At 44.2% G+C, this 18,790-nt stretch overlaps 1 protein-coding gene across 1 annotated transcript in view; it reads right to left on the minus strand.

Moving 5' to 3' along the window:
• LOC311255704 (transient receptor potential cation channel subfamily M member 1-like) overlaps positions 1-18,790 on the minus strand; it is a 34,540-nt gene that overhangs the window by 8,205 nt on the left and 7,545 nt on the right. The window contains exons 6-15 of the mRNA XM_084350353.1: positions 18,516-18,687; positions 16,773-16,947; positions 16,300-16,423; positions 12,700-12,772; positions 11,276-11,376; positions 10,988-11,170; positions 8,556-8,690; positions 5,840-5,890; positions 5,301-5,441; positions 2,262-2,291 (exon numbers count right to left, since the gene is read on the minus strand). Coding sequence (XP_084206479.1) covers positions 2,262-2,291; positions 5,301-5,441; positions 5,840-5,890; positions 8,556-8,690; positions 10,988-11,170; positions 11,276-11,376; positions 12,700-12,772; positions 16,300-16,423; positions 16,773-16,947; positions 18,516-18,687 — 1,185 coding nt within the window. The remainder of the gene's footprint in view (positions 1-2,261; positions 2,292-5,300; positions 5,442-5,839; positions 5,891-8,555; positions 8,691-10,987; positions 11,171-11,275; positions 11,377-12,699; positions 12,773-16,299; positions 16,424-16,772; positions 16,948-18,515; positions 18,688-18,790) is intronic.

Raw genomic sequence — 18,790 nt, forward strand, 5'->3', positions numbered from 1 at the left:
GACTCAGATACTGACTCAACACTGACTCGACACTGACTCAACACTGACTCGACACTGACTCAGATACTGACTCAACGCTGACTCAGATACTGACTCAACACTGACTCAACACTGACTCAGATACTGACTCAACACTGACACAACGCTGACTCAGATACTGACTCAGATACTGACTCAACACTGACACAACGCTGACTCAGATACTGACTCAACACTGACTCAGATACTGACTTAACACTGACTCACATACTGACTCAACACTGACTCAGATACTGACTCAACACTGACCAAAAGCTGACTCAACACTGACTTAGATACTGACTCAACACTGACCAAATGCTGACTCAACACTGACTCAATGCTGACTCAACACTGACTCAGATACTGACTCAACACTGACTCAATGCTGACTCAACACTAACCCAACGCTGACTCAGATACTGACTCAACACTGACTCAGATACTGACTCGACACTTACTCAACACTGACTCAGATACTGACTTACCACTGACTCAGATACTGACTCAACACTGACTCAACACTGACTCAGATACTGACTCAACACTGACTTAACACTGACTCAGATACTGACTCAACACTGACTCAACACTGACTCAGATACTGACTCAACACTGACACAACGCTGACTCAGATACTGACTCAGATACTGACTCAACACTGACACAACGCTGACTCAGATACTGACTCAACACTGACTCAGATACTGACTCAACACTGACTCAGATACTGACTTAACACTGACTCACATACTGACTCAACACTGACTCAGATACTGACTCAACACTGACTCAGATACTGACTCAACACTGACTCAACACTGACTCAGATACTGACTCAACACTGACTCAACACTGACTCAACGCTGACTCAACACTGACTCAGATACTGACTCAACACTGGCTTAGATACTGACTCAACACTGACTCAAGGCTGACTCAGATACTGACTCAACACTGACTCAGATACTGAGTCAACACTGACTCAAGGCTGACTCAAGGCTGACTCAACACTGACTCAGATACTGACTCAACACTGACTCAGATACTGACTCAGATACTGACTCAACACTGACTCAGATACTGACTCAACACTGACTCAATGCTGACTCAACACTGACTCAGATACTGACTCAACACTGACTCAGATACTGACTCAACACTGACTCAGATACTGACTCAGCACTGAGTCAGATACTGACTCAACACTGACTCAGATACTGACTAGACACTGACTCAACATTGACTCAGATACTGACTCAACACTGACTCAGATACTGACTCAACACTGACTCAACGCTGACTCAACACTGACTCAGATACTGACTCAACACTGACTCAACACTGACCAGATACTGACTCAACACTGACTCAGATACTGACTCAACACTGACTCAGACACTGACTCAACACAAACTCAACACTGACTCAACGCTGACTCAACGCTGACTCAGATACTGACTCAACACTGACTCAGATACTGACTCAACGCTGACTCAATGCTGACTCAACACTGACTCAGATACTGACTCAACACTGACTCAACACTGACTCAACGCTGACTCAACACTGACTCAACACTGACTCAGATACTGACTCAACGTTGACTCAACACTGACTCAACGCTGACTCAACACTGACTCAACACTGACTCAACACTGACTCAACGCGGACTCAACGCTGACGCAGATACTGACTCAACACTGACTCAACACTGACTCAACACAGACTCAGATACTGACTCAGATACTGACTCAACACTGACTCAGATACTGACTCAACACTGACTCAACACTGACTCAGATACTGACTCAACGTTGACTCAATGCTGACTCAGATACTGACTCAACACTGACTCAGATACTGACTCAGATATTGACTCAACGCTGACTCAACACTGACTCAACGCTGACTCAACACTGACTCAGATACTGACTCAACACTGACTCAGATACTGACCCAACACTGACTCAACACTGACTCAGATACTGACTCAACACTGACTCAGATACTGACTCAACGCTGACTCAACACTGACTCAGATACTGACTCAACGCTGACTCAACGCTGACTCAACACTGACTCAGATACTGACTCAACGCTGACAACGCTGACTCAACACTGACTCAACACTGACTCAACACTGAGTCAACGCTGACTCATCACTGACTCAGACACTGACTCGACACTGATTATTATCGTCAGATTGTCTTAAAGTTTTTAAATGATGAAAAATAACAAACCTCCATCCCAAGAAGTTTCAAAGCTTTAGGCTGTAAGAGACAAAAAGACACATTAATAATAATAATAATAATAAATTTTATTTATAAGCGCTTTTACAGATGCTCAAAGACACTTTACACTTTAAAAAAATCATGAAATATACAGTTAAAAACAGTAAGATACAGTAAAAACACAGAGAACGGTATAAAACAAGCACATCAAGATTATAAATTAAAAGCTAATTTAAAAAGGTGCGTTTTGAGCATGGTTTTGAATGTTGGGAGGTGTGTGCAGGTACGGATCGGTATGGGGAGTGAGTTCCAGAGGGAGGGGGCAGCAATGGAGAAGGCTCTGTCTCCCCAGGTTCGGTGCTTGGTCTGTGTAGGTGGGGAGAGGATGTTTCCTTCGGATGAGCGGAGGTCGCGAGAGGGGGTGTGGTTATGAAGTAGGTCTGTGAGGTAAGGGGGGGCTAGGTTATTAAGTGCTTTGTGAGTGAGGAGGATGATTTTGAACTGTATGCGGTGAGTGATGGGCAGCCAGTGTAGGTCACGGAGGACGGGGGTGATGTGGTCTCTGGAGCGGGTATGGGTGAGCAGGCGTGCGGCTGAGTTCTGGATGTATTGCAGTTTCTTGAGAAGTTTAGATGGTGAGCCATGGAGGATGCTGTTACAGTAGTCCAGTCTGGATGTGGCAAATGCATGTATGAGGGTTTCTGCAGCAGAGAAGGTGAGTGAGGGGCGGAGACGGGCGATGTTTTTCAGGTGGAAGAAGGCGGTCCTGGTAATATGGTTGATGTGGAGGTCAAACCGTAGTTTACTGTCAAAGATGATTCCTAGGTTGCGGGTGTGTGATGAGGGTGATAGAGTGCAGTTATCGAAGGTGAGGGAGAAGTTGTGACTGGCTTTGGTGCGGGAGGCAGGGTCAATGATGATTATATCCGATTTGTCACTGTTTAGTTGAAGATAGTTTGTTTGCATCCATGATTTAATTTCGGTGAGACAGTTGCTGAGTGTGGAGTGGGTGGTGTTGGTGATGGCTTTGGTGGATATGTACAGTTGGATGTCATCGGCATAACAGTGAAACTGAAGGTCGTGTTGACGGATGATCTGGCCAAGGGGGAGGATGTAGAGAATGAAGAGGAGGGGACCAAGCACCGACCCCTGGGGGACACCTTGTGACAGGGGAGCAGTGGGGGAGGTGCAGTTGTTTATGCTGATGAACTGTTGTCGGTTTGTGAGGTAGGAGCAAAACCAGGAGAGTGCTGTGCCGGTGATGTGGAGAGAGGATTCCAGACGGGAGAGCAGGATGGAGTGGTTTATGGTATCAAATGCAGCTGTGAGGTCGAGGAGGATGAGGATGGTGAGGTGTCCGGAGTCTGATGAGAGGAGGAGGTCATTGGTGACTTTCAGGAGGGCTGTCTCGGTGCTGTGCTTTGAACGGAAACCAGATTGGAAGGATTCAAACAGGTTATTGGAGGTGAGGTGGGTTCTGAGTCGTGACGCGACAGCACGTTCCAGAATTTTTGACAGGAAGGGGAGATTGGAGATGGGGCGGAAGTTATTTGGGTTGTCAGGGTCAAGACCGGGTTTTTTAATGATGGGTGTGGTGGCAGCCAGTTTAAGGGTTTGGGGGACAGAACCAGAGGAGAGGGAGGCGTTAATGAAGTCAATGATGAGTGGGGAGATAACTGGGAGGCAGTCCTTGATGAGTTTTGAGGGTATGGGGTCCAGGGCGCAGGTAGAGGTTTTTATTCCGGTCATGATGGTTGTGAGTTGTTCTGGTGATACAGGATAGAAATGGGTCAAGTGCTGGAAAGTGGTGGGCGGGGAGGCAGGCGGTGAAGCAGGGGGGGAGGCAGGTGGGGAGATGGGAGGGGTCCTGGAGGTGTTGAGGTTACTGTAGATGGTGTTGATTTTTGATTGGAAGAATGATAGGAATGATTGGCATTTTTCAGTGGTGAATGATGAGGAGATGTTGTCTTGAGGTTTGAGGAGGGAGTTTATGGTGGAGAACAGAGCCTTGGGGTTGTTGGAGCCAGAGTGGATGAGGTGGGAGTAGTGGGTGGACCGGGCAGCATTGAGTGCTTCTTTGTACTGTTGTAGGTGGTCGGTGTATGCTATTAACATCTGAGTCACATGATCTTTACAGCAGAAGTGGAGGCTGGATGTTGTAGAACAATAAAATCATACTGATGTTACTTCTGTGGTAATAAATTCCACAGGGAGGATCACTGGATCGTGTGACAGACAGACGACAGTAACATGTTGATCGTCCTCTCTGCTGCCATCTACTGGATCATCTGTGACATCACAGTGATCATGCTGATGTCTAACTGGATGAAGTGTTGCTGCAGTGTCCACTCTATATGTTGATGATCATTATATATCATCATGACTCTTTGATCATTATATATCATCATGACTCTATGATCATTAAATATCATCATGACTCTATATGTTGATGATCATTATATATCATCATGACTCTATATGTTGATGATCATTATATATCATCATGACTCTATGATCATTAAATATCATCATGACTCTATATGTTGATGATCATTATATATCATCATGACTCTATATGTTGATGATCATTATATATCATCATGACTCTATGATCATTAAATATCATCATGACTCTATATGTTGATGATCATTATATATCATCATGACTCTATATGTTGATGATCATTATATATCATCATGACTCTATGATCATTAAATATCATCATGACTCTATATGTTGATGATCATTATATATCATCATGACTCTATATGTTGATGATCATTATATATCATCATGACTCTATGATCATTAAATATCATCATGACTCTATATGTTGATGATCATTATATATCATCATGACTCTATATGTTGATGATTATTATATATCATCATGACTCTATATGTTGATGATCATTATATATCATCATGACTCTATGATCATTAAATATCATCATGACTCTATATGTTGATGATCATCATATATCATCATGACTCTATATGTTCCTGTTTATGGTCATTATATATGATGATGATGGAGGTTGTCTCACTCTCTTGAGGCCGTACAGGTTGTTGTACAGCGTCCTGAAGCTCTTCCTGGTGTAGTTGCAGCGATAAGCTCCACCCATCAAGAGCTCCAGCACCAGACCAATATCAATCAACGTGATCTGATAGTCTGGAGGAAGATTTCCCTGAAACACACATTTATGCATCATTCATACATCTGTTAATAAAACCGTCTTTTGTCTGATGATGATCGTTACAAAGTACATTATTATTGTTAATGCATATCATAACAGGAAATTAGTTCTGTTGTCGTTTACAGGAAGGATTGACCTCTGTAGCTATGAACACAGTTAGTGTTTTTAATAATAATAATAATAATAATAGTAATAAGCTTTGACTCACTGACAGTACTGAGGTCTACTGAATCGTCTCTGGTGCAGCTGAAGTGTTTCAGGTTGTTATGAGTCGACTCTCAGTAATAAAAACTGTCTGACTGACGACAGATGATCAGCTGTTCTGGAGGATTTCTGTGTTTACAGATTGAGGCTGCAGCTCTGAGCTGCTTCAGAAACACCACACTCACCTTTTTGACATCTCTGACCACAAAGTGCAGCGTGTTGGCCGGTCCCAACTTCTGCAACAGGGCAGGAAACACAACACACGTCAAACAACAGCAACAACAAACAAACAACAGCAACAACAACAACAGCAACAACAACAAACGACAGCAACAACAAACAACAACAAACAACAGCAGCAACAACAACAACAACAGCAGCAACAACAACAACAACAGCAACAACAACAGCAACAACAGAAGGAACATTAAAGGTTTCTACATGGTAAATATTGTCATATGTATTTCATCAGAGCTGAATGAAAGTCAGTTTTAAACAGAGCAGATGTAAATCAGGTGCACTCAGTTGCACTCAGGTGGATTCAGACGGATTCTGTGGAAATGTTATTGATTACAATTTGAAATTTGATGCAAATTCTGAGGTGGTCTGTGAGAAGGGACAGCAACATTTGTACTTAGTTAAGTTAAATGTTATTAATGTAGACAGAAAAGTGATGTCTTTGTTTAGCAAGTCATTTGTTGAATCTGTTCTTGCTTTTTCTTAGATTGCTTGGTTTGGAAACCTGAACATCAGGGACAAAAACCACCTGAGCCATATTATGAAGATGACAGGTATCCTGCAGACCAGCTGGTCTATATTAGACTGCACACACCAGCCCCTTTACTCTGAGTTTGAAACTCTTCTCTCAGGCCGTAGATTTAGATTTCCCCAGTTCAAGTGCAATAGGAGTAAAAAATCCTGTGTTCTCTGTGCTGCTTAATCTGCACATGTAGAACATGTTAGAGATTGTTTTGTTGTCTCATTGTGTGTTTATTCAATGTACGGGAAACATTGTTGTACTGTTTGTTTTTGTACTGTTTGTATTTTGTATTTGCGTGTTTGTTATCTCATGTCCCTGACTGAAGATATGAAGGAGCTTCTCACCAATCTGTAAACACAGAGTGAAGCCCAAAACCAGGAACGACTTAATAATCACAACAATCCAGGGAAACATTAATTATGTCAAACATGAACAGATGAAAACGTTTCTGTCTTAATGTCTTTAATCAAACTGAGAACTTTATCAACATGTGTCCAGTGAATTATGTATATATATATACTATAACATTAGTATGGTAAGATAATGTACTTTACTGTTTTGCTTTTACCACAAAACTTAGTTTATTATGTGGTTTAGTTTTTGTTACAGACTGTTCAGATTCATTCATTTGTGGCATCAGTTTATAGAGTTTATAAGTTTATAAAATGAAAACATGGTACGATCACATGATCATACTGATCCTCATTAACATGTCAGTCCTGTTGTAAACATATTAGTGAATTACTGTGGTTAATTTGATAATCTGTAGTTTCATGTTGGATTACAGTGGCAGTGTGAGCTGATGAGCAGCTGTGAGCAAACATCTGTTTCTCACTGTGTCTCTGCTCAGGAACAGATGATTCACACAGCTGGTCACATCCAGACGGCAGCAGAGAGCTTCGTCTGGCAATAAAGTGGCTGACATGTAGTTTTAAGAGCAGGATAAAGATTAGAGACAGCAGTGATATAACAGACATCACTGATGGGCGATAAGCTGCAGATCACCAAGTTAGTGTGACTCCAGAGGTTAAAGCAGAAAGCTTTTGTTTCATAACTCTTCAGTACGACAAGAGAAACCATTCAGCTGCCGCACAAACACTGTGGGCGCCATGTGAACATCACATCATCCATTAAACACCCACAACCTCTCACACATTCAATCAGCTGTTACCTCAAAGAATACGTGACATCAATGTAACATAAATTAATGTCATTATTATCAATCAACTAACAGACTCATTGTTTCAGCTCTTCTTGGGACCGAAATAATGAATGAGGAATGAACAGCCTCTTTATCTTCACCGGCCGAATACAACAGGGACAGCACAGTTCAAACTTCTTATAAACTTTATGCTAAGCTAGGCTAACCACACTGCAACTCTGTACTGACCATACAATGTCAGAACTGCTTCAGTCTGCCAGCTGCTCCGTCTCATCACTTTTATTTCACAAAATGAAGGTTTAAAAGTCCAGAGAACAGTTTCAGGGAACGATGAAGCTTTTATGCCGAAGTATCCTTGAGCAAGATACTGAACCCCGAATTGCTCCTGACGTGCAGTGTGTAGCAGCCTCTGCCATCAGAAAGGGCCCTGCGACGAGCTGGCGACTCATCCAGGGATATACCCATGGCCTCGCCCATAAGAAAACTGGGATCGGCTCCAGTAACCCCCGCTAATAAAGCGGTAACATCCCCGCGACCCTCACGGAAAAAGCGGCCAAGAAAATGAGATGAGATGAGATGAAGCTTTTATTATTTTGACCTCATAAAATCAACAGTTCTGTCTCTCATTCATTTATTCATTTATTTTGATTCTTGTTTTTGTTTTTAACATGTGAAGAAGAATGTCGATGAAGCTTCATGGTAATGAATGAAGAAGAGTTTGTCACATGTGAGGTCCTACACCTCATTTTACACGTGAATATATGTGCATATTGTACACATGGTTCGTTCACATATTGTAGAATGCTGTAAATCTACAGTATAAGATCTATAAACACAGACTGCTCGAATAAATACAGAAACATTACTGAGCCATGACCTGAGGGTCCGGACCGATAGTTCTGTTCATTAACGCTACACGTGCTGCTTTGAATCCAGCTAACGTCTAAACTCTCCTGTGGTGTCGTCAGCTGAGTCTCACCGTGTTGTACAGTTCCTCCAGACGAGGGATCGTCAGGAAATGATGGATGTTGACGCCGTTCTCAATCAGTAGTTTGACAAAGTCCACTCTGTCCAGGACCAGAGCGTCCATCATGGCCTGCTCCAGAGAGTTCACCTGTGGTGACATCATCATCATCATCATCACCATCATCATCTTCATCACCATCATCACCACCATCATCATCATCACCACCATCATCATCTTCATCATGACATCTGAGTGTTTCAGTCTATGAATCATCTGACTGACAGGTGGATCAGCTGTTGTTTCGGTTTCACAGCTTCAGATTTTTCATGTTGATCAAGCTGTCTAACATCGTTAAACAGGCAGCGTCACCAGATGTACGATACTTCTCAGATTTGTGGAATCATTTTTCTGTCAGTACGTCTGATCGACGATGAACTGTAGTTTGAGGCTGTCTCACTTTAACTCTCTCTTGACAGGGTAAGAGATGGATCACAGTCTGGTCTGAGGGTAAGGGTTGGATCACAGTCTGGTCTGAGGGTTAGAGTTGGATCACAGTCTGGTCTGAGGTGTCACACCTGCATTATGTTGTTATGATTATGATGCTGTTGTTTCTCGTTCGAAGCGACTCGGAGGGAGATCAAACTTCCTCACTGAGGTGCATTCAGTTCAGTTGTTCTGAATGTAACTTGACCACCTGTTCTGTCAAACTGCACATTTACACCTGTTTGTCCTGCAGCTCCTGTCAGTCTGTGACCGTCTGTGTGAGTGACGGCGTTTTAGTTCAGCAGTTGACACATTTGAAATCAATGTGTTAGCTTCAGTGTTTCTGTGACTGTGCAGCAGCTTTATGTTTGTGGTGGGAACAGCCTGACATTCCGAAACACCTCCATTGCGAAACCCCTCCATCCCGACACACCCCACTCCGACACAGCGCTGTTCCGAATCCGACTTTCAACTTCCAATTACTTCCCAATATGGTTAGGGTTAGGGGTCAGGGTCAGGGGTACCACAATAGCCTTTTCGGAATAGCGGGGTCTTTAGAAAAAATGAGAAACCACGCCATTACGATGAATGGAAGTCTATTTTCGGAACAGCAGGGTTTCGGAAAAGCGGGGTGTAACCGTTTGTGGTCCAACGATAAAAAAACTGAGCTGAACTGAAAGTTTGGTGTTCACGATCATAATGTTGGCTGTACAAGAAAACTGGACTCTCTGTACACAAGGAAATGTACCACTCCGACATTGTTTACCACAAAAACACCCTCTCCTCAGTCAAATCCCAATATTATGCAGGTCTGATCAGTGCTGGTGATGGGAATTCCAGGGCCCTATTCTCAGTGCTGAACAAAACACTACGCCCCCTGGACTCTTTTCCCCCTCATTTCTACTCGACAGAACACTGTACCTCCTTAATGACATTTTTTAATGAAAAAATAAGCAAGATCCACCAGCAACTGACCCCTCACTCATCCTACAATCCGTCTCCTCTGGCTTCTCATGCCCCCCTCTTTCAACCGTTCTCAAGCGTCCAACTCCCCTCTCCCATTGTAATTTCTGACCTCATCCTGAAATCAAAAACATCCACCTGCCAGCTCGACCCACTGCCAACCTCTTTAGCCACTGCATGCCTCCCCTCTCTGTTGCCCTTGATAACTGCCATCATTCACTCCTCCCTAACCTCTGGCTCTGTTCCATCATCTCTCAAATCTGCGGCTGTAACACCTATTCTCAAGAAACCTGGTTCTGATCCCAACAACTTCAATAACCTTCGTCCGATTTCTAACCTACCATTTATTTAAAAAATCCTGGAAAAAGCAGTGGCATCTCAGATTCATACTCATCTCCATAACAATAACCTATATGAACAGTTCCAGTCTGGTTTCCGCCCACGTCATAGCACAGAGACTGCTCTCCTTAAGATCACCAACGACCTCCTGATGGCAGCTGACTCCGGACTATCATCCATTCTCATCCTCCTTGATCTGAGTGCGGCCTTCGACACCATCTCCCACCCCATCCTCCTCGACAGGCTAGCATCTATTGGAATATCTGACACACCCCTGGACTGGTTCATTTCCTACCTCTCTGGCCGCACTCAGTTCATTCAGCTAAAGTCATTCACATCCCAACCTTCTCCCCTCTCCTCTGGTGTTCCTCAAGGCTCTGTCCTCGGTCCCATCTTGTGGGTGGTGACTCTCTATCCATCTTCAAATCCCGTCTAAAAACCTACCTCTTCAAACTCTCATACTCACTTTAATTTGTCTTCCACCCTGCAGTTTTCTGATTTTATTTTTGTTTTTTATTGTACTTATATGTGTCCTTTGCTCTTTTAAATCGTTGTTTATATGTTGTGTAAGGCGACCTTGAGTGCCCTGAAAGGCGCCTTAAATAAAATGTATTATTATTATTGTTATTATTATAATGTGTCTTTATTATGTCTCTCACCCAGCTGAGCAGCTCCAGTTTCCTGGGGTCCGTCTCCTCTGGTGGTTCAGGTTTGGTTTTACCTCCTTTCCCTTTCTTCCCCCTAGCTTTCCCTTTCCCTCCTCCTCCTCCTCCTCCTCCTCCTCCTGCCACTCGCTGGGCTGCTGGACTTTTAGGCCGGTCACTGGTTAAAGTGCTGACAGGCTGCAGGAAACACAATCAAACAGTCAGAGTAATGTGAAGGTCTGTTCAGCTGAGCGAAGTCAGACTGGATTAACAGATAAATGAAGGTATAACACATGAACTCACAGGCCAGTGGAGTCCGTACACAAAGATCTGACTGCGAGCGATGTCCACTCTGTTCCAGGCCAGAGCCAAACTCAGCTGATCAGACGCCGACGCATTCGTACCTGAAACACAGCAGGTGTCCTTCACACGCTGGTCACACACTGACTGTACACAGAAACATTGACCAGTCAGACGGAATCTGGAGCAGATTAAAGGTCTTTGCACACTGGATGCCTTCTTTTAAAAGTATTTTTTAACTGATGTTTTTGTCCTTTCACAGTCAGCTGATGTTACCCTGGTGACCTCTCTACCTGTCGGCAGGTCGGTCAGTCCTGCAGAATGACCTCAAAGATCGTCGTGGCCTTTCAGAGTGCCAACAGACGTTTCTGCTCGGTCTGTTTCATTTTAATCTGTCACTGCTCATATTGGAGGCTATCACAGGCAACTATTTCAGATATTCTTATTCTCAGGTCTTCAGTGTGTACAGCCTGTAACAGTAAATCAGCTGCAGAAAGTCTGTTACTGAGAGAAAATAAGAAAATGATGTTTTAAAATATGTTTGAATTTGATTTTAGTGATTTTCTTGTGATATGTGTCATTTTTAACATTCGGCCAGAATTCAAAGCTATCGTTCAAAAACACAGGAGGCAGCATTTCACCAGAGTAACCAAAAACTGCTGCTCTTTACTAGCTAGCCTTAGCTGTAGCTAGCTACTGTTAGCTAATTAGCTCATGGCTCAGTTAGCCGTGGAGCCAGTGGCTCCGGAGTTTGTCTGGACAGTGACCTTGGATCACAGGAGGAGGTCTGGACAGCAGACTGGGACTGAACTCAGCCTCTGAGAGAGATGGAGGTCAGTGTGATGACAGAGGACACAGTACAGAGGTGATTTACAGCGGCTCTGACCAGGACTATGACTCTGGGGATGAGAAGACACGGCAGGCGGGGACAGGAGAGGACAGAGAGACAGAATATTTTCATGTTACTCTGCTAACTGAGGATTGGACCGAACCAGAGGTGACTGTGGAGACAAACCAACACTGTTCTGGTGACTGTGGTTCAGTTTGTGTCCAGTTTGAATGAAGTGTGTTTGATGATGAGTTAACGAGGCGATGAAGCTCGTCTGAGTTCAGTCACAGAGAGAAACTTGAGTTCAGATGGTGGACGGTTGGATTTTTCTGTTTATAATGAAAATGAAAGTGAAATTTATTTTGAGTTTATGTTGTTGACTTATTAGACTCAGTAGTGAACTGGCTGCTTTTACATCTCCAGCTGAAACTACAGGCTGTCAGACTGTCACCTCTGAGCTACACAGTACTGTTAGGAGGCTAGCTGGTTAGCATGCTAACTTCAGTAGACATCGTCTTTGATGTCAACACTGATCGTAATGTGAGTTCAGTGGTCACATGTTACAGACTGCTCCTTTAAACTGAAGGTGTGTTGTTACCTTTCAGCAGAGCAGTCAGGATGGACATCTCAATGTCCTGCTGTCCCTCTGAGCCCATCCTGAACACTGTGATCTACACACACAACACACAACACTGTCATCTACACACATTATCATATGAACACAGTAGGACACAGACAGTAAGTCCTCCCATGAAGAACAGGCAGAAGAGAAGTGAAGAAGAGCCTGGTGATGAGCTGAATTTCATGCATTCTGCAAACGTAACAAAACTCAAGTGTGGTTATTTAAATTCACGTGTTTCTGGTTGATGTTCACATTCAGACAGTTGTTGAAATGATCTTGGATATTTTCACACATTTTAATTAGCAGCTTTGAGCTAAATGTGAACAATTAAACTGTTAAATGTGATAAAACACGTCATGTATCAGTATGTAGTCATGTTGTTACTGTCTCAGAGTGTCAGAGTGTCTCTGGACTGACTGCAGGTGTGCAGACTGACGCCTGATTAATGAGTGGCAGCAGCTTCAGCCAATCAGAGCGTGAGGACGGCCTTTAGTGAAGGTTTCAGAGAGGTGTGGCCTGACAGCAGGTGAGTGTGATTAGGCTCGTTCGAGATGAGCCAGGCCTGCGCAGAATCGATCGCCGGCGACCACCGCACAATGCATGCCGGTTAGATTTGTGTCCGACTTGATCCCGACTTGCTCTGACGTCATGCACGCGCCGGCAACGATAACCTCACAGGGCTCCCGCAGTTTTTAGAGCCAGGCGCCGCAGTTGCTCTCCGACTGCAAAACCTCAGGGCATGATGGGAAACGCCGGGCTTTCGCCTGATCAAAGAGCTGATTGGCTCTACGTTTAGCCAAAAATCCTAATTTTCTGTGTAATTGTTATATTTAATGCTAGATTATATGAATCTCATGTTGTGCAATGAAGGTTTAATCTGTTAACAAACATATTTTGTATGGTTGATAATAATAATAATAATAATAATACAGGTTATTTATATCACACTCATCAAAACGAGCGATCAGTGCTTTACAAGGCAGACAAAAAGAACAAAGAATAGAATACAATGCCAGATACACACATATTCCCACATATATACTGTATATAATTACAAATATAAATACATCAATAAATAAAGATTATTAGAAACCTTTGCTGCTCGTCCTCCCCATGTGTAGCCTATATATGTAGCTGTGAGAACATTTGGACTGTTGATTCAGTTGTTCAATTTCTTAAATTTAGGGATTGTATGATTTATAAATGACAGTGCCTTTACATAAATCTACTTTGTAGGCAATTCTTATTCAATAAATATGACTTCCAAGGGCTGACATCTGCCCAGTTGTTCTGATTCTCACTTCAATCATAACCACAGTGAAAAGTAGTTATCATTTTAGAAAAAAACACTTTGTATGACCTCAAAACCGTGAACCTAAAACCAATTCACACTGAGTCAAACTTCAGTTCTGATAAATATAGCCTATTGGTTATTTATTGGACAATTGCAGTAAAGCATAAGAAATACATTCTTGAATGACATCATTAGCAAAATCCTAACCCTAACCCCTAACCCATCTCTTCTGCTTCAATTTCTTCAGCCATAGCTATCCGACCGTGTTCTGCAAACTACAGGTAGCCTACAGATGGATCTGACAGGATGTAAATATTTCTGTGACTTCCTGTATTTTCTTTGACGGCGGCTGGAAACTGTCCGACTTGACTGCAGCTTTTTGTCACCGCCCCCTGCTGCTGCCGCCTGGTCTCGTCCACTTTCCAGGCGAGGCGCAGTTCATCTCAAATGAGCCTATTGTCATTTTGATTGTGTGTTTGACTCACTGCAGACCTCATCCAAACACTAGCAGTAGCTGTGTCTCAATTCAGGGTCTGCATCCTTCAAGGACACGGCCTTTGCGGCCCACGAGGGCCGGGTCCTTCGGACAGGTCTTTGATAGCCTCATCCACCGTTGTTAAATGGGACGGTCTAGCCTCCCGTCACCAGATGTTCCCGCCCCTTACCCTCACGTCACGATTGTGAATGAAGAGATGCATTAAAGTCTGTTTTGGTTCAAATCTATCAAACGTGTACATTTATTTGTGTGTGTATAAAAATTTACGACAAAATGTGTCAAATCTAAATTGAATTATCAACATTACAAAATAAACATTAACCCATTGGTGAATAACAACTATATTTACCACAGCATCACCAGCGTCACGTATTTTAACTGAAAGTTAACATCTGGAGGTTTTATAGTCCCTTGAAGTTTAACATATCTGGCGTTGGATGTTCAAATGACTAAAAAACGAGTATAAACCCATTACTTAAATTTGAATGTCATGCCTGCGCCACTTGATGTCGCCATTTTCTCTTGCTTCCTCTTCTGTTTCGGGACTGAGCAGCGGCACGCAAAGGATCTTGGGATATGGGAGGCCGCGGAGGATAGTAGCGGTGCGTCCTCCGAAAAGAGGGAAGGCCAGGCTGCATTTGAAGGAGCCTTCCAATTGGGACAGCCTTCGCGTGGCGTTGTGACGTAATTGGCAACAAGATTTCACTTTATTATCCCCTGAAGAGACGTTCTTTTATCATGGAAATAAAATTAAAAAATTAAAAAAGATTAAATATTTTCCTGCCAGCAGCACCTTGATGTGTTAACTGCTCTCGTGACATCAACTGAAAACCAGGAAGTCCAGTGAATCTGAGCTGTCGAGCTCATTAACTGACTCAGTTCTGCACAGTGAGCTGTTGACTGATCGTGTGTGTGTGTGTTAACCTGCAGCTCTTTAATCACTGTGAGTGAACTGATGTGAGGTTATGTAGATGTATGGGTGCTCTGCTGCTGCAGCTGTTGTGAGGACGAAGCAGAGGATTGTGGGATTAAATAAATGGTCACAGAACAATCTGCATTAAGTGGAGCAGTTTTGGGTCAAAGGTAAAACCTCCATCATTATGTTAATGTCACAGTGAGTGCTGGTTATATTACCCAGGATTCCTAGTGTCTGCCAGAGAGGAGACAGAGGTTGAGGTCCTTGTTGGACAGTGTCTGTTACTGTCACCTGTCAGGTGAGCTGCAGCTGGGCAGGTGAGTGTCTGTCCAGGTGTTGTTGTTCATGGTGCAGCGTCTCAGGAGGTCTTTTACCCTGACACTACCTCACGTGTTCATATTTAACTGTCGTCAGTCTGCCTCCTCTTCTTTGGTTAGAAAATCATTGAATCTGTATCTTTGAGTTAAATCTGTGATGCTGAGACACAAAGAACAGGATGCGACCTGCTCACATGTTCATTATAATCTCTATAAATATGATTAAATATGAACTGATCCTGCAGTGAAAGTGATCTGTTCAGACCGTCGGACCGGATCCAGGTCAGAAACAGTCAGACTGACCTGAGACTGAGAGTCAGGATGTGTCTCTTCAGTCACTCACAGAAATACAGATAAATGTTTCCTGTGAAGATAATCCAGATTATATTTGTGATGACGACTGAAACAATCACAGTAATAAATAAAATCCTTTCTGCTTAATGACGATGAGTCTGATAATAATGACACACAGCAGCTGATGGATGAACAGCACTTTATTGTTGCACTGATGGATGAACGATGAGCTGAGGATCACGTGACCTCTGGGACTTACCAGCGCTCTCTTCTTCATGCACTCCGTCACCATGAGGAGGATCTGCTGCGCCTGGCTGCGGCTGTAGTTGAAGGTTTTCTGGATGGTGACCAGCAGCTGATCTTTGACGCCGTCACTCAGCGACCTGCAGGAGAAACACCGGACGGTCACATCACCTCTCCAGGTGGACAACAGCATGCGGCGTCCAGCGGCCGCATTATCAGGACGGGTGGTTAAACTGACACATGTTAGAAACATTTAGTCTTTGACCTGAAACATGCTGCCGGTCTCGGCCCAGTCACTTTAAAGCTCCTGAGCCACAGGTAGAAACTGAATGAATGTGATATTTAATCATTAAATAGGTCCGCTCATCACAGGCTGCAATGATTGGTCCTGAGAGCGCACGGGAAGCTGCTTGTTCTGCTTTGTTTACATGGAACCAGAACAGTGTAGAACCAGGTGGTCTGTGTCAGGTGTTTCTGACTGATTCTCACCCGTCGTCCTCACAGTATCTGTGAGCAAAGGAGATGATGTCAGAGGCTCGGCCGCTGCCATCGCAGACGACCACGGGGACCGGGGGTTCCTCCCTCAGACTCTCCAACACGATGGAGATGACATTGGGACCGCCCTCCAGGATCAGACACACCGCAGGGACGCCCTGACCCAGACCTGACACACACACACACACACATACACACACACACACTCACTCACTGACCACTATGAGTCAGGTGACCAACAGGAGCAGCTGAACTAGCATGACAGCTAGCAAGCTAAGTCATTAGTGTGGTATTATTGCATGTAATATTGTATTATATCACATAATGACACATGTATTTGGATTAATAGGAAACCTAATGTTATAGGAACTTATAACCTGACCTGTATGTGTGTGTGTTCTTCTTGAAGTGAGGGGTGATGTCTGGGCCTCCCTTTGCTGTCCCTGCCTTACAGACACTCCAGGCATGATGGTCACATGATGGGTCACATGATGGGTCACATGATGGTCACATGATGGGTCACATGATGTGTCACATGATGGTCACATGATGGGTCACAAGAGTGTCACATGATGGGTCACATGATGGTCACATGATGGGTCACAAGAGTGTCACATGATGGTCACATGATGGGTCACATGACGGTCACATGATGGGTCACATGATGGTCACATGGTCACATGATGGGTCACATGACGGTCACATGATGGTCACATGATGGGTCACATGGTGGTTGTATGATCTTCACATGATGGGTCACATGATGGTCACATGATGGGTCACATGATGGTCACATGACGGTCACATGATGGGTCACATGATGGGTCACATGATGGTCACATGGTCACATGATGGATCACGTGACGGTCACATGACGGTCACATGATGGGTCACATGATGGGTCACATGATGGGTCACATGACGGTCACATGATGGGTCACATGATGGTCACATGATGGGTCACATGATGGTCACATGATGGGTCACATGATGGGTCACATGACGGTCACATGATGGGTCACATGATGGGTCACATGGTCACATGATGGGTCACGTGACGGTCACATTATGGTCACATGATGGGTCACATGATGGTCGTATGATCGTCACATGATGGTCACATGATGGGTCACATGATGGTCACATGATGGTCACATGATGGGTCACATGACGGTCACATGATGGGTCACATGATGGTCACATGACGGTCACATGATGGGTCACATGATGGTCACATGATGGGTCACATGATGGGTCACATGACGGTCACATGATGGGTCACATGATGGGTCACATGGTCACATGATGGGTCACGTGACGGTCACATTATGGTCACATGATGGGTCACATGATGGTCGTATGATCGTCACATGATGGTCACATGATGGGTCACATGATGGTCACATGATGGTCACATGATGGGTCACATGACGGTCACATGATGGGTCACATGATGGTCACATGATGGGTCACATGATGGTCACGTGATGGTCATGTGATCGTCACGTGATCCTCACATGATCGTCACATGATTGGTCACATGGACGCAGCAGTAAGGTCTTGGAGACGAGTTCACATGCAGCTCTGTCTCTTCACTGATTGGCTGCCAGGTTCCTCCAATCAGAACAAATCAAACCAGAGGAATCTGGGTGGATTGGCCCTTTAATCTCTGTCTGATCTCGGGACAGCTGTGATTGGTTGTGACAGCAGATCACCTGTCTCAGGTGTGTGACTCACGTGTGTTGATCTTCTGCAGAGCAATGTGTTTCTCCAGCTGCCGCCGCAGTCTGACCTCGGCGCCGTACTTCCCACTGGTCCCGTTATCGGACAGGATGAAGTGGGAGTGGCTACTGTTTAGCACTGACAGCTTACTGAGCGGGTTGGACATGGTCTGATAGGGCCGAGTCACCTGAAACAGACACGTGATTGGTCCAATCAGAGGTGGGAGGAGTCACAGCTGAGTCTCAGCTGGTTCTGTCTCACTGGGACAACTCCGTTTTCCCTGGACCTCT

This window comes from Pagrus pagrus (assembly GCF_965226575.1).
Source record: "Pagrus pagrus genome assembly, chromosome: 1".
NCBI classification, from domain to species: Eukaryota; Metazoa; Chordata; class Actinopteri; order Spariformes; family Sparidae; genus Pagrus; species Pagrus pagrus.